General features: G+C 37.9%; 5 protein-coding genes across 8 annotated transcripts; 4 read left to right on the top strand and 1 right to left on the bottom strand.

The window, feature by feature from the left end:
• On the top strand, window positions 309-4,821 carry LOC18777229 (sucrose synthase 6). Its single transcript, XM_007210316.2, has 14 exons — window positions 309-543; window positions 674-806; window positions 910-1,064; window positions 1,173-1,371; window positions 1,488-1,606; window positions 1,711-2,023; window positions 2,143-2,316; window positions 2,458-2,574; window positions 2,679-2,845; window positions 2,937-3,161; window positions 3,359-3,925; window positions 3,997-4,135; window positions 4,266-4,396; window positions 4,540-4,821. Exons 1-14 carry the CDS (start codon window positions 443-445, stop codon window positions 4,694-4,696), a joined length of 2,697 nt encoding a protein of 898 aa, XP_007210378.1. The 5' UTR covers window positions 309-442; the 3' UTR covers window positions 4,697-4,821.
• Window positions 7,990-11,069, top strand: LOC18777198 (uncharacterized protein At4g15970). Its single transcript, XM_007209156.2, has 5 exons — window positions 7,990-8,587; window positions 9,333-9,695; window positions 9,813-10,294; window positions 10,564-10,666; window positions 10,865-11,069. Exons 1-4 carry the CDS (start codon window positions 8,273-8,275, stop codon window positions 10,595-10,597), a joined length of 1,194 nt encoding a protein of 397 aa, XP_007209218.1. The 5' UTR covers window positions 7,990-8,272; the 3' UTR covers window positions 10,598-10,666; window positions 10,865-11,069.
• On the top strand, window positions 11,426-13,265 carry LOC18776089. The gene is made up of 2 exons (XM_007211164.2): window positions 11,426-12,106; window positions 12,973-13,265. The coding sequence occupies exon 1, from the start codon at window positions 11,670-11,672 to the stop codon at window positions 12,048-12,050; it is 381 nt and encodes a 126-aa protein (XP_007211226.1). The 5' UTR covers window positions 11,426-11,669; the 3' UTR covers window positions 12,051-12,106; window positions 12,973-13,265.
• Window positions 13,406-17,234, bottom strand: LOC109949386 (rhodanese-like domain-containing protein 8, chloroplastic). Its single transcript, XM_020564962.1, has 7 exons — window positions 16,700-17,234; window positions 16,453-16,602; window positions 16,113-16,275; window positions 15,673-15,764; window positions 15,020-15,123; window positions 14,326-14,598; window positions 13,406-14,171 (listed from the first exon to the last, which is right to left on the bottom strand). The coding sequence occupies exons 1-7, from the start codon at window positions 17,144-17,146 to the stop codon at window positions 14,018-14,020; spliced, it is 1,383 nt and encodes a 460-aa protein (XP_020420551.1). The 5' UTR covers window positions 17,147-17,234; the 3' UTR covers window positions 13,406-14,017.
• LOC18776629 (general negative regulator of transcription subunit 3) lies at window positions 17,506-26,091 on the top strand. 4 transcript variants are annotated; one of them, XM_020563819.1, is made up of 17 exons: window positions 17,506-17,781; window positions 17,861-17,992; window positions 18,111-18,248; window positions 18,624-18,674; window positions 19,122-19,211; window positions 19,292-19,438; window positions 19,572-19,682; window positions 20,371-20,427; window positions 21,096-21,836; window positions 22,079-22,246; window positions 22,751-22,916; window positions 23,228-23,373; window positions 24,038-24,316; window positions 24,422-24,556; window positions 24,650-24,831; window positions 25,427-25,549; window positions 25,711-26,091. In XM_020563819.1, exons 1-16 carry the CDS (start codon window positions 17,689-17,691, stop codon window positions 25,491-25,493), a joined length of 2,703 nt encoding a protein of 900 aa, XP_020419408.1. In that variant the 5' UTR covers window positions 17,506-17,688; the 3' UTR covers window positions 25,494-25,549; window positions 25,711-26,091. The 4 variants fall into 4 exon arrangements, with proteins under 4 accessions (XP_020419408.1, XP_007210379.1, XP_020419409.1 ...); XM_007210317.2 differs by having other exon boundaries at window positions 22,763-22,916; XM_020563820.1 differs by having other exon boundaries at window positions 18,132-18,248.

The following is a 26,221-nucleotide window of genomic DNA, read 5'->3' on the forward strand; positions in this document are numbered from 1 at the left end:
CGTGTATGTAACCTTGGAGATTGAAACAACAAACAAGTAAAGAATCAAAATACACACGTTACGGAAAAGCCCAACAACGAATTACTTGAGATTCTTTCCCTCCACTTTAAAGATTAGATACAGGCAGAGACACACAAAAAGGCCAAAATCCGATTTGCTAGCTTCTAACCAATCTTAAAAATTCCTTTCTTTCCTACAAATGACATTAAAGAATAAAGTCTGGGTGTTCTTTCTTTCCCCTCCCGTGGCAACTTCCAGCCAGCCAGCCAGCCAGCCATGCATATAATATATATACATTAAGTTCCCTATAACTTCATAACATCAAACCAACTTGAATATTGGTTGTATATCTATCTTTGTTTTAGTTTACTGAATATTCGTCTCTCTTTTCTTTTTTCGTAATACTGTTACTGCCTTGCCTTAAGCCTTGTTGATTTCATAAATGGCTTCTACCCCGGCCTTGAAGCGATCTGATACGATTGCAGAAACCATGCCAGATGCACTGAGACAGAGCCGCTACCACATGAAGAAATGTTTTGCCAGGTTCTTTATTTTAATTTGATCGAGAATGTATAATATGTATTATACATAAATAATATTACATATGTGTGTGTGTGTTAGCGAAATTTGATGCTGATCTTCTTGTTCAATTTATGTATATGGGAACAAAAAGGTTTGTTGCAATGGGGAAAAGGTTAATGAAGATGCAGCATGTAATGGAGGAGTTGGAAAAATCAATAGAAGACAAGCATGAAAGAAGCAAGGTCTTGGAGGGATTACTTGGTTACATCATCAGCTCCACTCAGGTATACATATTATCATACAATGATGCATATATAGGCTATATATAGCAATCCGGGCATGCAATTTTGAATTTGAATTAATTACAATAAACATGAACTGGCGCAGGAGGCGGCTGTTGTTCCACCGTATGTTGCTTTTGCGGTAAGACCGAATCCTGGTTTCTGGGAATTTGTTAAGGTGAATGCTGATGATCTAGCAGTGGATGGCATCACTGCTTCCGAATACTTGAAGTTCAAAGAAATGATATTCGACGATAACTGGTACGTATAGTATTTGTATTTGTATTTGTATGTGCAATATATTTTGCAAGCTGCAGCTATATTGAGTTAAGCTTACTTGCATGCATTGCTTTGCACTGCACTCCACAGGGCCAATGATGAAAATGCTCTGGAAATAGATTTTGGAGGCATTGACTTCGCCACTCCTCGCATGAAGCTTCCTTCTTCAATCGGGAATGGTCTCAACTTTATCTTAAAGTTAATCTCCTCAAGGCTGGCTACTGCCAACTCATCCGATTATGCCAAACCCTTGCTTGACTACTTGTCACAACTTCATTATCATGGAGAGGTACTTGATCTCATTACATTGTTTCATGTTAATTATTTTTAATATTAATTACTCCATCTTCAATTTGTGGCCTGTATTTTCTTCTCATATTATAATTATCTATGTATACATGCCAGAATCTTATGATCAACGAAACTCTGAATACGGTTGCAAAACTTCAAACAGCCTTGATCCAAGCAGAAGTAGTTGTGTCTACACTCCCAAAAGACACACCATTTCCGAATTTTGAGCACAGGTCTCTCTCGCTCTTACCTTAATTATTTAATAAATTTTAGGATTTAGGACTCACTTGTACGTATATATATATATATATATATTAATAGTTTTGATGATGATCAGGTTAAAGGAGTTGGGTTTTGAGAAAGGATGGGGGGATACAGCAGAAAGAGTTGGAGAGACAATGAAGATGCTCTCAGAAGTGCTCCAAGCACCAGACTCAGCCAAGTTGGAGTGTTTCTTTAGCAGACTTCCTAACACATTCAACATCGTCATCTTCTCTCCTCACGGCTACTTCGGTCAGTCTGACGTTCTTGGATTGCCCGACACTGGCGGCCAGGTGGTTTATATTCTTGATCAAGTCAGAGCCTTAGAGGAAGAGTTGCTCCTCAGAATAAAGCAGCAAGGCCTTGCTGTCAAGCCACAGATTCTTGTGGTGAGCTAGACTACTGTTATAAACAAACAACTGATGATCCTTGTTGTCTTGCAACTTGCAATTCTAATTCATTTTTACTTATACCTACATGATCATATACTTACGTACGCTGTACACAGGTGACACGACTCATACCAGATGCTCGAGGAACAAAATGCAACCAGGAGTTGGAAGCTATCATCAACACTAAGCACTCCCACATCCTTAGGGTCCCATTCAGGACACACAGAGGCATTCTCCGCCAATGGCTTTCTCGTTTTGATATCTACCCTTATCTTGAGACATTTGCACAGGTATCATTTCTTCTTCACAATCTTCTGTCCTATAAATACATACATTAAACATACATACATGTATCATTTATTTTTGGACCAACTTGTACAACTTTATTTAAATTTTTTATTTTTTTTCCTTTTGTTCTCATTGTTAATTAGGATGCAACTGCAAAGATCTTAGAACGCATGGAATGCAAACCAGACCTCATAATTGGGAACTACAGTGATGGAAACTTGGTGGCCTCTTTGACGGCTGGCAAACTTGGAATTACTCAGGTATCTGAGTTCAACCACCTCTCCCGCCTTCAATAATTGTTTCAAAAACAGATTAATTTTACTTTGAATCAGAAATTAACATGTTCTGAACATCTGTCCTGCAGGGAACAATCGCTCATGCTCTAGAAAAGACCAAGTACGAAGATTCAGATGCCAAATGGAAGGAGTTTGATCCAAAGTACCACTTCTCTTGTCAGTTCACAGCTGACATAATCTCTATGAATTCAGCTGATTTTGTCATAACGAGCACCTTTCAAGAAATAGCCGGAGGGTTAGTAGCACTAGTCTTTCTTGCCAAATGCTCTACTTCCATGATACCATTCATAATCATAATCAGTGTGTTTATTTCTTCATGTATGCAGCAAGGACCGGCCTGGACAGTATGAAAGCCATACAGCATTTACAATGCCAGGACTTTATCGAGTAGTTTCAGGCATTGATGTATTTGATCCAAAGTTCAACATTGCGGCCCCTGGGGCTGACCAATCTGTCTACTTTCCCTGCTCCGAGAAACAGAGACGCTTTACCAAATTTCATCCTGCCATTGAAGAACTGCTCTACAATAAGGCGGAAAACGATGAGCACATGTAATTAAACTCTCTCCCTCTCTCTCTCTCTCTCTCTCTCTCTCTCTCTCTCTCACTGTCTACAAGTGAGAAAATTTACTGAAGAGTCTGTCAACACACACACACAGTTGTTGTACTACACCACCACATTACTCTTTTCAATTGGCTAACAACAAACTCTTACAAAATTATAAATTAAAAAAAAATGCTTGGAACAGAGGATATTTGGCAGACAAGAAGAAACCCATCATCTTCTCAATGGCAAGACTGGATACAGTGAAGAACCTCTCAGGACTAGTTGAATGGTTCGGGAAGAACAAGAGGCTGAGGAGTTTGGTCAATCTTGTTATAGTAGGAGGATTCTTTGACCCATCCAAATCCAAAGACAGAGAAGAAATTGCAGAAATTAAGAAGGTACATGCCTTGGTACAAGAATACAGACTGACTGGTCAGTTCAGATGGATAGCAGCTCAGACTGATCGATATCGCAACGGAGAGCTGTACCGCTGCATTGCAGATACAAGGGGAGCATTTGTGCAGCCAGCACTGTACGAAGCTTTTGGTTTAACAGTGATTGAGGCCATGAACTGTGGCTTGCCCACATTTGCAACCAACCAAGGAGGCCCTGCAGAAATTATTGTTGATGGAGTATCAGGCTTCCACATCGATCCAAACAATGGTGATGAATCCAGCAACAAAATTGCCGACTTTTTTGAGAAATGCAAGACGGATGGGGAATATTGGAACAAGATGTCAGCAGCCGGTTTGCAGCGTATATACGAATGGTAATTAGTTACTTAGAATAATGCATAAAGTTTTATGAATGAATGTCATATATTTTTGTTTTTGGTTGCAGCTATACATGGAAGATATATGCAAACAAAGTGTTGAACATGGGATCCACTTATGGATTCTGGAGGCAGTTGAGAAAGGAGCAAAAGCTTGCCAATCAAACATACATTCATATGTTTTACAGTCTCCTCTTTAGGAATTTGGTAAGTCCACTACTCTAACTCTGCTTGGATTTGGACTTTGCAGTATTCTATATTTATGCATACATACATAATACATTATACATATACTTACTATGAGGCAGTAAAAAGTTGTGTGTGCTTCGTACTGCAGGCAAGGAATGTAGGTGTCCCAAGTGATGGTTTCGAACAACCGACGGCCAAGGCAATAACTGCGGCTGGCCAACCAACCCCAGTTGCACCACCAACCTCACCAATCCCTCAGCTGATCACTCCAACACCAAGGTTTCATAATTATTTAGATTAGTAGCTTAATTACACTGCATGCATGCATAATATTGTGTTATGCTACTTTGATTTCCTGTTTAATAATATGACATTGAGAATTTTGGTTAGTTTTGAAGTGAGAATAGATATTTTAATGGCAGGGAGAGGGATGAAGGTTTGGAGGAGAAGCAGAAACAGCAGCAGCTGGGCGAACCTCGAAGCCCCACGGCTCGCTGCATCTTGAATTGCTGTTGCGTGATCATTGGTTTTCTCATCCTTGTTTACTACAAGATCAGGAATATGTACAACTACAACTAATGGAGCTTGTTTTGTTGTGTGTATTGGTGTAAGATCATCATCAACTCACAAACAAAACAAGGAATGAATGGTCATGTAAATTCTCCAATTTCCAATAAATTCAATAAACATATCATTAATTGTCACACTGTATCAATCAATCAATCAATCAATCAATCAATCAACTGGACAAGAATACAGAGGGAAGGGAAAGAAAGACATAATCACAGCTCACCGTATCTGGCAGTCTGGCAGTGGCAGCCATGAATCATTTAATTTTAAGAGTTTTAAGGCAAACTCTACTGGATCCAGCCAGCAGAGCACCAAAAAGACCTAAAGCCGTAATATAAGATTCATATAAATCCAACATCTTATGAAATAAAATAAAAAAAACTAAACTGAATCCTAAACTAGAAACTAAACTGAATCCTCGTTTGTTTGTTTGTTTGTTTGTGTTTTAATTTTTTAACAAGTTAGAAAGTTATGTAGTTATAAATATATTAATGAATTGAATTTGATAAATTTGCACATATTTAGTGCAAACCCTCGGTGGACCACTTTGGTTTTGAATTATTTTTTGGACGTAAAAATGAAGTAAACGACGACCATGCCATTGCCAATACTGCACATGCATTTGCCCACTTGCTCTTTAAATACAAGCCATTCCATTTGTACAAAGTACTTAACATAAAGAAACATAACATTTTAATATGAAAGGTATCCCACAGTTTATCAATCAATCAACTAGGAATTTGGCTAGCCATAATTTTCTCAAGAAAGTAAATGGTTGAGTGTTTTGTTGTATTCCAAACGTCAAATAATACAGTACATATATACAGGTATAGCCTTCTATCACTCTTACTATTTAGGCTTTGAAGCCGTGATCCAATATTAGTGGGATTTGACCTACACTAATTTAGGCAAGTAAAGATTTACAAATATTTACAAAGATATTTCTTAATACTCCCCTTCAAGTTGGAGAGTGAATATCATGAAGTCCCAACTTATTGCCCAATGTCACAAACTGATCCTTCCCCAAGGCCTTTGTAAAAACATTTGCCAATTGGAAGCGTGTAGGTACATAAGAAGGACTAATTATTCCAGCTTGTAGTTTTTCTCGAATTATATGACAATCAATTTCGATGTACTTTGTATGCTTATGGAAAACAAGATTAGCTGCAATATACAAAGCTGCCTGATTATCACAAAACAATGCTGCAGGAGTTGTCTGTGGGACTTTTAAATCCTGTAGTATAAAGCATAACCAAGTCAGCTCCAAACATGTGTTGGCCATAGCTCGATATTCAGCTTTTGCTGATGATCATGAAACATTGGTTTGTTTCTTGGATTTCCATGAGATGAGTGAATTTCCAAGAAAAACATTGTATCTTGTAACTGATCTCCATATAATTTGGGGTTTTTTGTTTAATTTGGGTTTAATCGGGCCCAGTTAATCGGCTAGCTCTAATACCATCTCAAGAAAGTAAATGGTTGAATGTTTTGTTGTGTTCCAAACATCAAATAGTACAATACATACATACATGTATAGCCTTTTATCAATCCTACTATTAAGGCTTTGAATGGGTGATTCAATATTAGTGGGATTTGACCTTCACTAATTTGTACAAGTAAAGATATTACAAATATTTACAAAGATATTTGTTAATAAATTTGGACAAATTATCTTTGTAGATATGGGATGATTTGTTAGAGGAAAAAAAAAGAAGGAAATTTGATTTGGGAATAAAGCTTGAATTTATGAGACGGTATTATTATTAATTTTCGTCTGGCGACTCTTTGACTCTTATAAAAGTTTAATTGATGTATGTGATTAATTAGTTAATGGTCCCTTTGGTATCGTAATAATGTAGGAAATGAATGAGAGCCACCCACGACTCCACGAGATAAGACAATAAGCTTGTGGATGGAATATATTTGGGAATCTTTGAATTATAATAATACACTCGACTGGAGTATATTTGGCAAATACAATACAATGATTGATTCATATTCAGATCAAAATCAAAATCAAATACGCAAATTCCCTAAACCTAGACTTTTGCCTTCCTGCCTCCTTCCTCATCCTCATCCTCCTCATCATCATGGATTCATAGATAGAGGTCGAGTTAGTCGGTGAGTGAGTGAGTGAGTCGTTAGTTCTTGTAGCTGAATTTCATTGACACAAAAGAAAACAGTTTGAAAAGTCCTCTCCCTCCGTCGAAATATCTTTGTAAATTGTCAACATCTTCTCTCCTCTTCTCAATCGTATTAATATAATATAATAGAGGTAGCCTAGGTAAGGGTTAAATAAAAGGGCCCATACTAATGCTATTACTACTAAAAAGTAAATTTACGGCTTCTTTTAAAAAATTTCTCTCTTTTTCAGAATTTTCCAAAGTCTTACAAAAATGCCAAACGCGAAGGCGGGGTCTTTGGTTTATCTATTAGACTTTCAGGCAGCCATGACTGTTGACTTCGCCATAACTCTCAAATCAATTCAGGAAAATTCTTCCTCTAGAAACTTTTACAACTCCAAATTCTTTTTCTTTTTTTAAATGTTGAATAAAGCTTTTTGATTGGTGTGTGTGAAAGATTTTACATTTAGTTAGTGGACAGAACAGAAGAGGACATGACATGTATTAATTCCTAGAGACTTGTTAGAAGGGGCGGGAGGCCCCCTGCTGCCTTGTTTTTGTCTGTCCGCTATGTGCAATGATTAAGTGGTTATGTTTATATTTCAATTCAAGTTAAAATATTATAATTATATATGGGATTTCGATTATCTATATTTATAGATTACGCATTTACTCGCATTTCATTAAATTTAGACTATTATAATAATTTAACCTTTTAAAATATGACACATCATCAAATTTTTTTTTTTCTCTAAACAGATGTTAACTATTTCTGTTAGTTTGGAATTTTTTTTGCTTCCACATTGGCGTCTGGTCCACTTAGAGCGTTTCGTTTTTTCTTTTTCGTGTTAAGGTCATCTTCTTCTTTCTTCCTGCTTGATTGATGACCTCTCCATATATGGGTGGAAAACTGTGGTTGTATTAATCTTCAAACCCAACCAAGTAAAAAATAGATTTTTTCTTTTTTTTCATCATGCATAAACTCACAAATAAAACTTAACGTCTGTTTAGAAAAGGAAAAAAATACTTGATGATGTGTCACGTTTTAAAGGTTCGGATTATTATAATGGTATAAATTTTAAGAAATATTGGTAAATGCACTACCCGAGTTAGTAGTTACCTTACCTAGTACCCTCCCTCTACGGTTGCTCGCTTCGTTTTTCCATTTATATATTTTTTTAAAAAAGGAGGGTCGGGGGTATTTTATATGTAGATTGTTTTTTATTTTATTTTATGAGAGAGGTTTTTAGGTTTAAAAAAATGAAGTAATATTATAGCGCAAGGCAGGCAGCCCGGCAGAGAAGGCGAGCGATTCTAGCCAGGCAACGAGTAGTTGACTTAAACACATAAAGGATGCATAATTAGCAAAAAAAAGGAGGGAGGAAGGCTAGCCAATCCAGAATCCAGATTCCAGTTCATAAATCATAATCCTAGACGAGACATCGACCACAAGTAAGTAAGAATGAATAAGTCACCGGTAGGCGGCGAAGGAGGAGGAGGAGTCTTCCATGACCCTGAAGTTGACGGCAACGGCAAGGCCAATACTATTATCAATAATACAACTAGCAGTATTGATCAGAATATGAAACCAATAATATCCAGCGGCGGGATTGGGAGTGGGAGTGGATTGGTGACGATGAAGAAGATGAATATTGTACGGATGACACTGCTGTTTGTGGGGATGACTGTGGCTTGCTTTATTTTCTACAATTCTGTCTTTCCTTCAAGATTTCTCTCCATATCCTTATATGACTACACCGGAACCACATATTCTCAGGCAAGTCAACTTCTTTTCTGCCATCAATCAAATTCCAATATTCAAACTCCTCTGGATCATGTCTTGATTCCAATTCTTTTTTATTTTTCTTTTGGGGGAGTCATAATCCCAATCCCAACACCGGCATGCTCTGCTCTGCTCTACTTTTACTTTTACTTGTACTTTTACTTGTTGTGTTGTGTGATGAAGATTCATAATATTATTATTATACACAGATGAGCATGACAAATTGACAATCAAATACTAGTCGCACACTGGTGGATTCTTTTTCCGGTCAAAGCTGCTGTAATTTCATTCCAAACTAAGCCAGCCTTTGTAAATTCTAATATCTTCATTGGATCCATCCATGGATTCCATGCCATCCCACCTTTCTCATTCAATCAATGCTTGCTTCATTTGGATTCTTTACTTTTCTGTTTTCTCTTCTTAGTTTACATGATTATATCGTTGTTTGTATCCTCTGTCTTTTTTTGTGTGTGTGTGGATGCTAGCTCTTTCAATTCAACTTCAACCAATGAATTTCACTCAAAAAGACATAATGCTTTTCCACATGTATGCCCGGCTGTCCACTGCGGTGGCCTTTACTCCCCTTGGGCGTGGGGCCTGCCCAGCCTGGGCCCATCTTATCTTATGCAATTCCTTCCACTACCAACACTACAAGGTGGTTGGTTGGTTAAATGATTAAATCCAATCCTTTTCCACTGCGGGTTTGATCTTGACTCGATGATGCAAATTGCAATTGCAGGGCAACGACCATCTATTGGATGCGGTTCTGAAAAATGCATCCATGAAGGACAGAACCATTCTGGTAACTACATTAAACGATGCTTGGGCTGAACCCAATTCCATATTTGATCTGTTTCTGGAGAGCTTTCACATCGGAAGCAACACCAAATGGCTGCTCAACCATCTGGTAGTGATCTGCTTGGACCAGAAAGCATATGCTCGTTGCTTAGCCTTACACCCTCACTGTTACGAGCTCTACACTCAAGGTGCCAACTTCACCAGCGAGGCATCTTTTATGTCTTCCGACTACTTGCAAATGATGTGGAGACGGATCCAATTTATGTCCAAAATTCTCGAGAGAGGCTACAACTTTGTCTTTACGGTGAGAACCTTTTTTTTGTTCTAATATCCTTTGAGGAATGGTAGCTATGTCCCCATTTTGTGTTTTTCTGATTCAAGTTGAATTTTGTCCCTACTTTTGCAATCATCCAATGCACAGGACACTGATATAATGTGGCTCCGGAATCCCTTCCCACGATTCTATCCGGATGCGGATTTTCAAATCGCATGTGATTTCTTCCTGGGTGATTCTTATAGCATAAGGAATTTGCCCAACGGAGGATTCACCTATGTCAAGTCCAGTAAGCGCACAATTTGGTTCTATAAGTTTTGGTACTTCTCCAGAAAGGCCTATCCAAAGATGCATGACCAGGACGTACTAAACAAGATCAAATCCGATCGCTTGATTTCCGATTCTGGATTGAAAATGAGGTTCTTGGACACCCAATACTTCGGTGGCTTCTGTCAGCCCAGTAAGGATTTTAACAAAGTTTGTACGATGCATGCGAATTGCTGTGTTGGTCTCGATAACAAAGTCAATGATCTTAGAATTTTGCTTCAAGTTTGGAGAAAGTTCATGGCATTGCCTCCCAACGCCGCCACCACGGCACGGACTTCATGGACCGTTCCACGAAATTGCAGGTATTCCTAATTAATTTTTGTTTTCATATATTTTTGAGACTTTTACATTTGAGTCAGTCCTCATGTAGTGGGTGGGCCCCACAATCTCATGGGCCCCACGCCATGTGATGAAATTGAAAGCAAAATAATTCATTTTTTAAGCATTTTATTCTAGAACCATGCGGTTTGTCTTTCCTTTCTTTTTATTTACTTTTTGGCATTTTGTTCTGGAATCTAGAACTAGACGGTTTGATCCCTTTTACTGTTTGGCTTTTTATTTGATTTCCAAGTACTTCCTTCCAACGCCTTGGAAAGCACTCGTGACAAGAGAAGGGAATATTGACAAAATTCTTACGACGTGTCGTGTAGGGCTTTGTAACATATAATTTACAGGTAAGTCTTGTGTATATATATAACTGAATTGCCTCGAATACATCTAATTTGTATACAAGAAAGAATCATGTGATGTCTCCGAAAACACTTTTACAATGTTGCATTATTTATAACGTTCCAACTAAAACAATAATTTGATATTCTTTGGTAACCAAATGGATCAACTTACGTTTTGTAATTCATATTGTCATATTTCAGGTAGAAGAAAAGGATTGTCATATGCCATATTGCCACCTTGCTCATCAATCAATTACGTCATTTTACAACTTTTTTGTTTGTATGTTTGTTTTATTTTGTTTCGCGGAAAACAATGAAAACAAACGAATATATAAGGATTTATTCCAGTTGTTTTAAACAATATTAGTTTTTATATATTTAAGGAAGACAATATTAGTATTTTAAATCACAATATGAGCATGCATGAAGACAGATATCCACACCACACGCACATGAACTAAAGGAAATATAATCCTATGTACGAAATGACTCGCGCTTTTTTTAGCTATAGATATAGAAAAATACTAGGCATATCACATTTATATATCAAATTGTGTACCACTTTTTTATAATAAAGATTAGTTCTATTGTATTGGTGAACTCTACCTCTATTAAAAAAGTAGTACACAATAACAATGCGGACATGACTCAAGAGAAAAAATATCATATTAATGTACATATGTATCTAAAATTAATTCAAAAGAAATTAGGTCCAGGTCCATCCATCCATCCGGGCTTTTTTCCCTAAATTAAACTAAAGAATTAGTCCATGCGGTGGTTGGGTTGTATTTATTTGGGCCTTAAATAATCAGCATGTGACATGCACGTGGTAGAACCCTTGACTTGAAGGGATTTGGGATTTAGGGATTTTGGGCATCAAACCAGCCAAGAAACTTGAGAGAGAGAGGAAAAGGAAAATTGGAAACAGGGAGTGAGCGAGGGAGGATAGTGACTCATAAATAACTCAGAAGAAGAAGAGGGCAAATCAAAGATTACAAAGGAAGGGATGTCAGATCCGTTCGAGAGAGTGAAAGCAGGCAGGCTGACCTTCAAAGATGGAAGTGTGGCCACTCGCAGCAAAGCCATCGACAAGAAGAAGAACAAGAAGAAGAAGAAGAAGCAGCAGCAGCTTAATCCTAACGACGATGGCCCTAACCCTACTGGGCCCACCGACCTTGAGGTAGTGCCTGAGGACGCAGGCGCAGAAGCAGCAGCCGGAGGACCTGAGACTTACACCATTGACGCGGCGAAGCGCATGAAGTACGATCAACTCTTCCCCGTCGAGGCCAAGAAGTTCGGTTACGATCCCAAATCTGTCGCACACAAGTCCATCGAGGACGCTCTTGACGACCGTGTCAAGAAGAAAGCCGACCGCTACTGTAAATAGATATCAATTTCACACATATCGGTTTCCTGTTCTTCTTCTGCTTCCCCAATTCCCAGGTCCGCCCCCTTCTTCTTCTTTTTCTCGTTCAATAGTATTTCCTCTTTATATTTATAATTATTTATTATTAGGGTAGGGATGTGCTTTCAGTATTTCTTAATGTTTTATTGAAATTATGATTCATTGTGTGTTATACTTGTTTGAAATTTGTTTCTTTTTGTTGTCATTTATTCTAAGCTGCTACTGGTTTCTTTGAATTTGAATTGAATGATCAATGCTTCTTTTGTTTGGAACTCTGTCCCCTTTGTATACTACCGCTTTTTGTTTATTACCATAACAAATGATCCATATTTCCTTATGAAGATTCTATAGCCCTCCTTCTCACCTATGTAAGTTGGTCACTTCTTCAAATAACCATTTTTCTCTTTAATGTTCCTGAATTGTTACATGTTTCTTATCTTTTTTGTACCGATAGAATAATCATGATATGCATAGCTTATGATATTTGCTCATGTGCTCTGCCGCCTATCTTCAGCTTAGAGGTCTCAACAACTGACCCTTAATTTCTTATGAGGGCTATTATCACTATCAATCATGCACCTCATCCTGCTTTACACCCATTCCCACCACAACTTTTTTCTAATTTGTACAAGTTCGTAGAAATTAGCAGCATCTAGTTAGTATCAGCTGAACCTAGTTAAAAGTTAAAACTTGTTTTGGTAGGGTTGTTGAAAAGATCTTAATGTTACCTGACATGTTCCTACATCAATATCATGTTGCCTCTTGTTCCTTATTGTTTTTGTTGCAAGTTACTAAATTGTCTCATACCCTCCTCTTTGTTGCCTTCAACAAGTATGTGCTCATGCATGAGTACAGTAAGCTGCTCATTTGTCTCCTAACATGGTTTTGATTTAATTGATGGCAGGAACGGCATGGTGGAGTTGCTGAGTTTGCAGGAATTCTTATTTAGAGACTGCCATTGCATAATTGACCAAACGTACTCAGTTCTGTACTTTTAATTCAGAGATTGCTCCATGCTTACTGTACCCTTGAATATGTTCTATTAGTGGGCGTCGCTGCATCGTGTGGTTGCTCTGAATCTTGTTGTTTGTTTTTACCATACCTTGTCATATTAGTTAGGCATGAATGGATTCATTTATAATTTTGTACTCGCACTGCCACTTAGTCTAACAAGCTGTTAAATTTTGGCTCTTGATCTAGTCAAAGCATGAATGCGAAGTCTGCAGCCATTAGTTTAGTTGGTTGATGATCGAAAGCATATGAATTCAGAATCGATCGTTCTCCATAGAGATTTGTTTTCGTTTTTTCTTTTTGTTTATAAAATGAAAATCGCTGTAGAGACTAGAGAGTAGGCATTGTATGCACCTACTCCTCTTAATATTACTATATTCAACTTTTAAAAATACACTTGACAAAGGAGCCAAAGAAAAATATCGCAAATGATGCAAGTCCTGGCATGAAAACAGTTGGACATTAGCATCGAGCTGGCACATCGTGGGTACCTGGACAGAATTTTGTGTGTGTCAGTTATGAGATAATGTCACACTTTACTGTTGGCATTACAGTATTTGAATATGCCAGTTCCCTTCAAGATTTAGAGAACATAATTCCATAAAAAAGAACACAAATGGTATACAACACAAGCAAGCACCAGGAGCTTTGAATTTTTCTTCTGCCTAGATAATTCAGGTCCTGGTCTCGTTTCGTTTGGCATCTGCTTGTCTTTTCCTATAATAGGCTGATGTAGATTGCGGAGATTGAGAGAGAAGGCTGCAAGCTGAATATTGCAATTTGCTAGCCTAGAAAAGAAAATAGAGGGAAATTCAAGGAACAGCTCCACCTTGCATTGCAATTTGCAGCAAGTCAACGGAAGCACAAACAAGATGCATTGGTTTGGATAAGTGATGATGATGAATATGTAGTTTCCGCCTCAAGGGATTTGAGAGTGATCAAGTTGTCAACTTGCTTTGCGAGATTGTATCTCGATATGTGTGCCACTTCTTATATCTCTGGAACCCAGGAAGAACAGGTCTAAGTCGAGGAGCACCTGTGCACTCCAAACAGCAGCATCCTCTTAAATCCTTCACACAGTTCATACAGCATCTGAAACAGAAACGTGCTTATGTAAGTAAGCATTCAGTCTTCAACTAGTAGTAGTAGACAGACAGACTCCAACACCCAAGCCCAAACGGCTTCTCTGGACAGAAATTGGCTTTCCAAATTTTGGGAGAAAGAATAGCTGGCAAAAGGAACTTACAGATAGAGCAGGTTGCAGTCAAGATTTGCACAGTTTCTATGTCTTAACTCACAGACTTGTAAACTGCATATATAGCATTGAGCAAATGTATTGTTCTTGGAAACTTCATGCCTGTTTGGTTTAGTTATGGCTTCAGGCTTGTAGGCAGGCGGTGGGAGAGAGAGACGAGAGTCAAATACAAACAAATTCCCAACCCATTGGACCGGACCTTCGTTCTCCAGATAATGAGAAACACCTCCCTTTAAGGTGTATAAGTTTTGAAAGCCCTGTTGTCTGCCACATGAAATTAAATTAGACCTATAAATGGCCAAAATAAGAAAAATTAAAAAGAGCTACTTCCAACATTGCAACATTATCTTTCCCTCACAAATTTTTTCATTAATCATGCAGTGCAGTTGAATGGGTGACTCTTTAACAAAGCAAATCTGTGGTGAGTGCTTGTATCGGAAAAGTACCAGATGGGAAAGGTAGCAACCATGACTAAACCAATACGCAGGCCTTCAAATTGATCACACTAATACAAAGATTGAATGATATTCACTAGCTGTTGTAGTGCAGGCGATATTCACTGGCAGTAAGAAATGAAAACACACACACACACACAACTTTTTCAATTGTGCATCGGAAACAAGTACAATTTAACCTGGTTGGTCCACGTAAAGGAAAACAGGTGGTAGAAAAAATGTTGTGTTACCTTAAAATTGTAGAATATACATCACAACGGATACCTCCAGTGCAATACATCAATATATCCGTTTTTTCTTTATCAACATTTTCTAACGGATCTGCAGCAATGACCTGAAACAGAGACAGAAAGTAGTATGTTCACATCCATCAACAGAAATTGAAGTTTCTTGTGTCTTTCATAACAAAATAATGCCTAAATGTTCGTATTCCTGTGGACTGATAAATAAATATAAAAAAGTGGAAGCTGCAACATTCATGTTGACGTATTTATGTACAGCAGAGGAAGTAAGAAAATGACAAGATGGCTACAAATTTTATACCTGTAATTCTGCCTGATCTTAGAATCCCCATAACAAGGAAAAGACCTTCATCAAATGATGGGAGAAAGACATACTAAGACTAAGATGGAGGCGCATCGGAACTTTATGTCAAACCATTTACACCTTTTGGCTGTCAATTCAGCCAGCAATAAGTCCTTGATCTTTCTCTATTAGTTATGCTTCTACACAGTTTTTTGGCTAAAACAACACTACTCCAACCATCACAATTTGGCTACAAACAGAATGTCTCCGCATGTAGCATGTTATTGAACTAAAAGTCACATAGCAAAAGTTACAGTTCCAAATACACCAATTGGTAATATAGTGTATAAGGCCAAACCTCTGGTTGGAATAACCCAAAAGAAGTGCTCCTAAAGCAGTCCACATCGGGTCGTCGAGCCCCATTAAAATGACCAATATCCCACTCATAACCTGATAACAAACAGCGACAAAATCTTCAAACTTCCTATGGCTGAAATTATGAATATGATTGCTGTGAATTATATAGAGGCTACGGAAATAACAGGAATTGCACGCACAGTTAAACATACATCAGAAACATGATCAAGGGCAACATGTCAAACAACATAAGAAGTGCTATATAAACTACCAATGTTAAACAAAGTTAGCTATCAAGAACCATTCAAATGTACAGTTAAGCAGAAATGTATACGATTCACAGCATTGTTCCATCCATCATGAATACAAAATTGAAAAGAATTTCCAGATTAAAGAATATGAGGAAAAATCATTTAAATGAAAAGGCTGGGAAGTAAATACCGTTTCTCACATCCAATAAAATTTGGTTCGTTTTAAGATCCTTATTTGATGCTTCAGTAGTTGTATTGACTGCTTCCAATCTTTTCCGCCATTCGGATGGCGTAAGAGGTGTTGCTCGCATTGAAGGGTCCAGCAAAGGAAGATGCGAAATACCTCCTTCTAACTGGACGTGGGGGTGAAAAGAAAATAGATGTAGACATTAGCTCACTCACATAAATTGTAATTAATTCAAAAGTCAAGAAGGAAAAAAAGAAAAAGTTTAAAAGCGAACGGAAAGGATTTAAAAGCACAAGGTGTAGAAGAAAAAGAAGAAGAAGAAGAGAAAGCGATTGGAGCTTGCCTGAACCAGTGAAGGCTTATAGCGCAACTTGAGTTTTGGAAAGGCATGTCCATTCAGTGCTGCAGAAATCTGTACGAGAATGTCGGAAAATCTCTCATCCCCTCTTAACCATTCAACATATGCAAGCGCATCTCTTAACGGTCCACTGTACTGCACATAAGAATTCATACAAACGATACGATTGACTACAAAAGGAAACCAAAGCAATATCATTATAGTTTATTTATACCAAGACCAAAATACATACCTGTGCATTTATCCCTTGTTGATTCACATAAATCCGCCCACGTATGTCACGACCCTCTAAGAAAGAGAGATGCTTGGCCACCTCTGCCTCTGCGTCTTTGATGAACACAAAATGGTAAAAATTGACGACCACCCACTCCTTGTCCTCTCTGCTTTCGTAGGTGCATTGTTGCTGTTGTACTTGTAAAGCAACTCCCACACTACGTCCACCTTTCCATTTTCTTCTTTCTGAAAGCCAAACGCATTCTCTTCGTCTTTGTCTTTGTCTTTGAATTTGGCTTTGCTGGTTATGCTCCTTATGGATTAACAAGGCAAAGCAAGTTGAGGTTGAGGAGCAGACTGGCAATTCAAAAGGATCTTTCTTTCTTCTGCCCCCTAAAACAATTTGAGTCATTGTAGAGCTCCCTGCACCGGAGATAACCGCCGGCGCAGGAAAACACCCTCTCATCTTCTCTCTCTCTCTCTCTCTCTCTCTAATAGCCTCTTATCTGTTAGAGGAGCTACCTTCAGTTTCAGCAAACCGTCAGTCTGAAATTACCGACTGTGACGAGAGTAAGCATTCCACTACTTATACGGTGTCGTTTTTTTCCCGGTTTTCCTTCGTTGCCCAGCCCAAAATTAGAGGCCCGATTCAGATGAGGCAAAGAGCCGTACCTGGACAAGTCAGGCTCAGGCCCAAACAAAAATGGCATAAATAAATAAGTACAGTTTTTATTATTTTTATTTTTTAAATACGGTTCTTTTGGTTGGAAAATACGGTTTAACTTTACGCTGCAAGTAAAAATGACTCAATTCAACAACAACAAAAAGTAAAAATGACTCGATATGCTTTGTGACCGAAGAAAAAGAAAAGAAAGAAAATAGATAGATTGATTCTGCTGTTCTTGTTTGAGCGCAGCGAGCACGCAAGCAATCAAAACCCTAACCCTACGGTATTGCAATTAAATTTGTTCGATTTGATTCGATTCGATTCTATTGGGGAATTAAAGGATGGGGGCGAGTCGGAAACTTCAGGGCGAGATCGACCGCGTTCTCAAGAAGGTCCAAGAAGGCGTGGATGTCTTCGATAGCATATGGAACAAGGTTTGTGCCTCGTTTTTTTGCTTAGACAACGCAAACCAGAGCTGATAAATGACTAATGGGTTCTGTGCAATGTGATTAGGTTTATGATACGGACAATGCGAACCAGAAGGAAAAGTTTGAGGCGGACCTAAAGAAGGAGATTAAGAAGCTCCAGAGGTACAGGGACCAAATCAAGACTTGGATTCAATCCAGTGAAATCAAGGATAAGAAGGTCTTTCTCTTTCTAGTTGTGTGAACTATGTTCAATATGCAATTATGAATTCTTTTCTACCTTGTACTTGATCATTTTGGGCATGACAATTAATTCATTTTGATACATGTTGACGTAGGTCAGTGCCTCTTATGAGCAGGCTCTGGTGGATGCTCGCAAGCTTATCGAGCGTGAAATGGAAAGGTTTAAGATTTGTGAAAAGGAGACCAAAACAAAAGCATTTTCTAAAGAAGGCTTGGGCCAACAACCTAAAACCGTAATTGCCACTCCCTTGCATTTCCTTCTCTTCCCACCTCATTTTTAATCGATTCCTTTTTTTTTTTTTTTGGTTGATCATGTCATTGTGGCAATGCTTATTTCCTCATTGCATTTGTTGATCTTGTTTTCTAGAATTAATTTTAGTTATTCTTCATGCTTCTTGTTTATAATGAGCGGTGCATACTCTGATTTCTTGTAATTTTAGTGTAATACTAATAATCATCATAATAGATATAACGATGATAGGAATAGTAATAATAATAATAATCATCATCATTATTGTACTTGTTATAGCTTATACAGTGTAGCCCTTTTATCCTTATGAGAATTTATTTAGTAGTTGTTATCTAATCGTCATTCTTCTTAATGATAGGATCCGAGGGAGAAGGCCAAGTCTGAGACAAGGGATTGGATAAACAATGTGGTATGTGAAACGTTTTTGCTTAAGGTCTATTTTTACCGATTTATGTACCTTAGAAAGCGCATGAGTAGAGAAAGCAATATGTTTTAAGACGTGTCTGCTGCATTTATAGTTTAATCATCCATGCTTCATGTTTGGCTTGTGTCTGTTATATGTTTAATTATGTCGTAATACTGTTGAATGGTTGTGTTTCTTCCATGTGTTGTCGTGTTTTAAAAGTAGAGTTCTTTAATAGGCCTATGGTTGAAATTGGTGCCTGGTGCCACTAATTGAGCTTATTGTAATGTTGTTCTATTTTGGTTCAATTATTGTTTAACTCCCAATTGTATGTTGTTTCATTATAACTTGTAAATAATGGTCTTGCAATCACATTTTATGCAGTCAAATTTAAAAGTTGAAATTGTAAATTATCATTCAGTTAATACTTTTGTGTTCAATTGTGTTGAGAAGGTTGGGGAGTTGGAATCTCAGATTGACAGCTTTGAAGCTGAGATTGAAGGCCTATCTTTCAGGAAAGGGAAGGGCAGACCACCCAGACTGGTAGGAGAAAAAAAAAAACACACCAATAGAAAATGTTGGGGTTTTCAGCATACTTTGACATTGTTTCTTTGTTCTGGCAGACCCATCTAGAGACATCTATTACTCGGCATAAGGCTCACATAATGAAGTTAGAACTGATCCTGAGGCTATTGGATAATGATGAACTGAGTCCTGAGCAGGTCAATGATGTCAAAGACTTCTTGGAAGACTATGTTGAACGCAATCAGGTTTGTGGTGCTTTACATTTTACCTTTGTTTCTTCAGCATCTCTTAAAAAACCCATATATGGCATTCTCGACCATGCTTATGTATGTACTTCGCATTACCTTTATCAGACTTTTTTTTAAATGATATTTTTAGGAGGATTTTGATGAATTTAGTGAAGTTGATGAGCTTTACAACACCTTACCATTGGACAAAGTGGAGTCCCTTGAAGATCTGGTTACTATTGTCCCTCCTGGTCTTGTCAAGGTAATTTTTCTTTATGCAGTTTTTATTTAAGGTTCTTATGTTCAGTTGGAGTTTGTAGTTTTTTTTATTATAAGTTTTTTCAGAAAGGTCTTTTGTCAGTTGAAATGGATATGTGGAAACAGGAAATTGTTGACCAACTGCCTTTTTTTATGGGCATCATGTATAAGAGTTTGCTCATGTTGTTTTATTAAGTACAGAGCAAAGTTAAATTACTCGAATTTGATAGCAAAACTCTGCAATGCCAGCAGAGATTTCTGTTTGGTGGTTTGTGGAAAGTTAATTTTGGATCTTGTGCTCCACTCAGATAACCATAGTTTCTACACTTCAGTGTTGTCATTCATTTTATACAAGTTTTCCTGACGTGTAAGAAAACTGGAAACTAGATGGCTTCTATATTCCACGCTAATAGAGGTTCTCATTAGTAGTTAAGTTCAGATGCCAAGTTGACTCATCCTCTGTTAACTGAGTTCTTAGTTGCGACTTGTGGTTGACTAATTTAAGCCTATTCCCAGTTGTTTCTTTAACTTTACAAATCAATTGTTTGCTTATGAATTTTGTTGCTTTTGTGATCTGGATTGCATGATTTTTTTCCTGGCATCAGGTGTCATTGATTTCTTAATATACTAAGATCGAAGGATTAATGAGCACGTAAAAACCCAGTTTAATTTTTCTTTTTTTTGGGGGGCAGGGTGCACCGGTGCTTGGCTTGAAGACTTCTTTGGCAGTATCCGCATCTCCAATGCCTGTACGTCCTCAGAATCTTGAGTCAATGTTATTGTAATGAGTAGGGTGTTGAGGAGTTGAAGCTGTATGGGTTCTATTGAAGAAGCTGAAATTCACATATTTAATTTTGTATTTAAAAAAAAAAAATTGCATTCTTAAATTGTGTAATGGTGCAGAATGCTGTTGAGATGTGTTTGTGGTAGACATTTTGCTACCTTTATCACATGGTGTCATCCTTATCTCAGAGGATGGGGTAAATAGTTGGTGGAGCACGGTCATCTGTTGTTGATCAAAGATGGACTTGTGTTTGCCTATAAAAGTTACTGTGCAGTTGATTGACTAGCATGTACTTAAGGTGATCGTTAATGGAATTAGGTTCACTTCTAATATAAAGTGTCATTTTGCTTGCTGATATAACACTAAACATGAAAGATTTATCTAATTGTTAATTTATTTATTTTCATTCGTTTTTAGTAGATTTTATATCAAATTTGGTAATCAATTTAAGTTATCTTTGGTTTGTAGGAAGTTTAAATTGAACCCTAAACCCTAGTCCTTTGCCTTCTGGTTTCCTCAGTAGAATCTTTTAGAACTTGCAGATATGTAGATGACCTCTGCTTTCTTTCTGTAAGATGCTTTATCTCAATTGATGTTACTGTACTAAGGGTTAATTTTTTATTTTTTTTCCAGGCCGCAGCTACTTCCACTACTCAGCAGAGTACTTCTGTACAAGAGCCAGTTGAAGATACAGTTTCCCAGGACAGTAATGTTGATAATATTCCTAGGACTCCACCTCCTAAAAGTAGTGCACTTGCTTCTTCTCCTGCATCAACACCAGTTGGGGGTCTTGCAAGTCCTCTCTCTGTGAGTGTTTCATCTCACAATTTGCCTGGTCCGCCAAGTGTTTCAGCCGTTCCAGGTTCAATTGCTGTTCGTGGTGTCACAGAGAATGCAGGAGCTTCTAATTCTTCATCTCCTGTAAGTCTGTCCGCTTCTGTGAAGGAAGAAGAATTAGCAAGCTTCCCGGGCCGTAGACCATCGCCATCTCTTTCTGATGGTGGGCTTGTGAGGGGCGTTGGTAGAGGTGGCCTCTCTGCACAGAGTCCATCTAGTATCCCTCTTAGTTCTAGCAATGTAGCTCCTAGTAATAGTACCCTTAGTGCAGCTCCTTCGGTTTCTGATGTGACAAAGAGAAATATATTGGGAGCTGATGAGAGAATTGGGAGTAGTAGCGTAGTGCAGCCTCTTGTTTCCCCTATAAGTAACAGATTGATCTTGCCTCAAGCTGCCAAGGCTAGTGATGGAAGTATTCCAGTTGATTCTGGTAATGCTGGTGAGGCTGCTGCTATTCCTGGCAGAGCATTTTCTCCTTCTATGGTCTCCAGCATGCAATGGAGGCCTGGAAGTTCCTTCCAAAACCAGAACGAAGCGGTATGTTACTTTCCACTAATAAGCTTTTCCCCTCTCTCTGCCCCTTTTATGCTCATATGGATGCAATGTCTAATGCTAGATTAATTAGCTCCTTGCATGTCTACCATTTGTAGAATTCAATATATGTTTGTGTATTGCTGCTTTGCCATTATATATCTTCTTTATTTGACTGAATCATAGGATAGAAATTTTGTTGACCAGATCAATGTGGTGCTATTTTAATTGAACTTTCCAATTATCAGGGGTTGTTTCGTGGAAGAACTGAAATAGCACCTGATCAGAGGGAGAAATTTTTGCAGCGGCTCCAACAAGTGCAGCAAGGTCACAGTACCATTCTCGGCATGCCTCCTCTTGCTGGTGGAAATCATAAGCAATTTTCTGGACAGCAGCAAAATCCACTCTTACAACAGGTATTTTTTTATTTTTTTGGTACATTTAACTTTTAGCTTCTGTTTTCTTCTGATTCCGCGAACTTCTTGTGGACAAATTCAATATTTGAAAAAGAGCAATTGCTGTAGTTTATTGATCCTAATTTATATAATATTTTCATGGAAACAGGCTTGTGTTTTTTTTTCTTCCAGAAACATCCCTTTGGTCGCACTTTGTTTGTTGATCCAGTTAGCAACATCTATTTTCTATTACTGAATAAGATACGTTTATTTGGTGCAAAAGACCAACCTGGGGTTAGTTTCAGGCCCATGGTTTGCTCCCATGTGGACTGAGGTTCGAAACCCCAAAAGGTGCCTGTCTAGCTATTTGTTAGTGTTTCCTGCCTCCCAAAGATTGTAGGGCCGGCCCCAGTTTAAAAGCTATGTCCGCTAAGCGGATTGGTGGATTTCTGGGTATCAAAAGCAAAAAACAAAAACAATAGTTGCAAAATAATTATTTTACATGAGATTTGATCATATGTGCAGTTTAATTCTCAGAACTCATCTGTATCTTCTCAAGCTGGCCTCGGAGTAGGGGTACAAGCCCCAGGTCTTGGTACTGTTGCACCTACCACCTTACAGCAGCAGCTAAATTCTATCCATCAACAGTCTAACCAACAGGCATTGATGTCGAGTGGACCAAAAGAAGCTGGTAATCTCCATCTTTATTCAGTTCACGCTATTGTATTTTCATTTTATTTACTGGCGCTATTTCATCATGAGGACACTTTGATTTCTTCCACCAAGAATTGAAGCTCTGAATTGAATGCAGAAAGTGCAAAGTACGTCTTCTGAAATAATAAGAATTCCATAACCAACAAAGAGTGAGAGTTTATTGTCCAAACTCCCACTACTCAAACACTTGGGGTCTGATTTAACAAGTAGTGGACTGTATTGAGCAGCCCTGTGTACGTGGGTGCAATATGATCGAAACTTAATAATCTCCTGTTTTATGCGATGCAGATGTTGGTCATCCAAAAGTTGAGGACCAGCAGCAACAACAAAGTACACCTGATGATTCAACTGCGGACTCTACTCCGGTTTCTGGGCTTGTAAAGAATCTAATTAATGAGGATGATTTGAAAGCCTCATATGCAATTGATTCTCTGGTATGCGGAATAGTTTTCTTGATTACTATATTATGAGTCCTTGCTGACTATATAATTTTTTACTAGTTATGCATTATTCTTGCATAGGTCAGGTAGTTAATTGTTATCAAAATTCATTATATGATTCTGTTAAACAATGGATAGACAGGGTAAGATGAACATGGTGGCTACTCTATAAGTACTGCCTGCCTAAGTAGAATCTATAGAACGAAGTGCCTTAAATATAATAAATTACCAATAATAACGATGATAATTCGATATATTTATACAAGTCTTTGGGCTAATTTAGTTGAGTTACAGATGTTATGTTCTCCATAACTCTCTGCATTTATCTACGTACTATTCCATGCTTTTCATTGTGGTCAATCAATATCAATACTTGTATTCAAATATAATCCTCATAATGTGTTTAAATATAATTGTTTACTTGATATGTCTAATCTTAGGCCCATATTATTTATTTAATACATTTGGGAATATATATTATATCAGAGTCTCTGGTGGTGTCTTTTTTCTTTTATCGGGCCATTGTTTTGCTCCTGATTTGTGTAAATCATTTTTTTTTTCTGTAAGATGATTGCAGTGTGCATCATGGACATGCTGATTTATTTGGAGAAGAATGGATGGTGAATGTGACTTACTTGTAAAATCTTTGTGTTTGTAGGCTGGAGTTTCTGGCTCTTCGACAGAGCCTGCTCAAGTACCACGAGATATCGATCTCTCTCCTGGGCAACCTTTACAGCCCAATCAACCTTCTGGTAGTCTTGGTGTTATTGGCCGAAGAAGTGTTTCTGACCTTGGTGCAATTGGTGATAACCTTTCTGGATCAACTCCTAATTCTGGGGGAACGCACGATCAGTTGTATAATTTGCAGATGCTTGAGGCTGCTTATTACAAACTTCCACAACCCAAAGACTCGGAACGTGCAAGGAGCTACACTCCAGTATGGACCCAATTATCTTTACTATTTTATCTCCTTTTTATTGCCCATAAATCTTAATTTTTTTCTTCAATGCTTATCTTCCTTCCTTCCTTTTGCCATCTACAGAGGCACCCTGCAATAACTCCTCCTAGCTACCCCCAAGCACAAGCGCCTATTGTTAACAATCCTGCCTTCTGGGAACGTTTGGGTCTTGAACCGTACGGCACTGATACCCTGTTCTTTGCATTTTACTATCAGCAGGTACTTCTTATAAGTTCGTTTAAATTCGATGCTGTCCTTTGCTACATTCACTATGAAGTATGAACTTGTTCTCAAGTGTATTACTGTATGCAGAACACTTATCAGCAATATTTGGCAGCCAAAGAGTTGAAGAAGCAATCTTGGAGATACCACAGGAAATATAACACTTGGTTTCAACGACACGAGGAGCCAAAAGTTGCCACTGATGAATATGAACAGGGGACATATGTGTACTTTGACTTCCATATCGCAAATGATGATCTACAACATGGATGGTATGATTTTATTGATCCTTAAGTTTCAAGTTCAAGTTTCTGTGTTTCTTCGTACTTCTTGTTCTTATGTGGAGTCTAAGGTGCAAGTTTTCATTTGGATGCTCTTATGTATATTTCAACTTGTGGAGATACTCTACCTCCCTTTGCCTCAAGATATTTGAGTAAGAGGAGCAAGATTTTATTATTGGAGAGATCATTTATGAGGCATGTGGTTGCTGTTATTTTCTCTGCATCTGGTGTAGGGGAGAGTCTCTTTGATGTAAAATTTGCTTCAATTTTCTCCCTGTTTGGCTCTTTGATGCTTTGATGATTGACAGTCATTATCTTTAATCTATTGACATTTTTGTGGCTTTGGGGCTTGGTTTGCATGAGGGAGTGGTGCTCATCCTCCCAGCATGTATGCGGGCATCTGCATGCACAACACATATGTACACACATCCTCCCAAACAACACACATGTGAATAGTGAAACAATCACTTAATTTGGGAGGCACGCTTATGCTTGACATTTTTGTTTGCTTTGATGATATAATATCTCTTTTCCAATTACATAATGATTTAACGATTGTTATATGTGATGTTTTGATATGGTACAGGTGTCAAAGGATCAAAACCGAGTTTACTTTTGAATATAACTATCTTGAAGATGAACTTATCGTTTAGAAAATGTTCAGAGGATGCTATGCTACCACATTGAGCATGTCATGGTCAACTTCCTGGTTTGTAATTTTTCCTTTCCTTTTTTGTCATGTCATGTGCCTCTCGTCTCGTTCATAGTATATATTTTAGGCTCCTGGTTGGTACCTTATGGTAACATAGAGAGTTGAACTGGGAACACGTGAGGCTTTATTAAATGGTTTGGGGTCTTTGTTGTTTGCAGGTAATAATACGGTCAGAATATTGGTGGTGGGAGCTTGTTGATGGTTACAGGTTTACTAGGCTTAATGTTGTTGATGGTATCTACTATCTAGTGTTTGATTTATTTTTAACTGTAAAAGGGAGACTATTTTTGTCTTTTCCGTCTATAAGGAAATACAAATGTATTGTTATTTCTCCACTTTTGTTTTATTTAGCACATTATGTATATTGACGAAAGCAAAAGGCAAAGTTGAAAGCTCAAAGCTCAATTGCTTGCTAGTATTAGTAGTCTAGTAGGGTGCTATGCTATGGGCCACTAATTTCTTCTAGGTTATTAAACTTTGGTAGTAGCTCTTTTTAATTTAAGGTGGTAAAGCAAATGCTGCTGACTGAGTTACTTGGACTTGTTTTCCGGAGCCTATCTTTTACTTTGATTTTCCACTGGCAAGAGCAACTATTTGTTGAACCCGATTTACTTCACTCGAATTATTGACTGACATCAATCAAACCAGAGTTTGAATGCTTGAAACTGT

Source organism: Prunus persica, chromosome G5, assembly GCF_000346465.2.
Source record: "Prunus persica cultivar Lovell chromosome G5, Prunus_persica_NCBIv2, whole genome shotgun sequence".
Lineage (NCBI taxonomy): Eukaryota > Viridiplantae > Streptophyta > Magnoliopsida > Rosales > Rosaceae > Prunus > Prunus persica.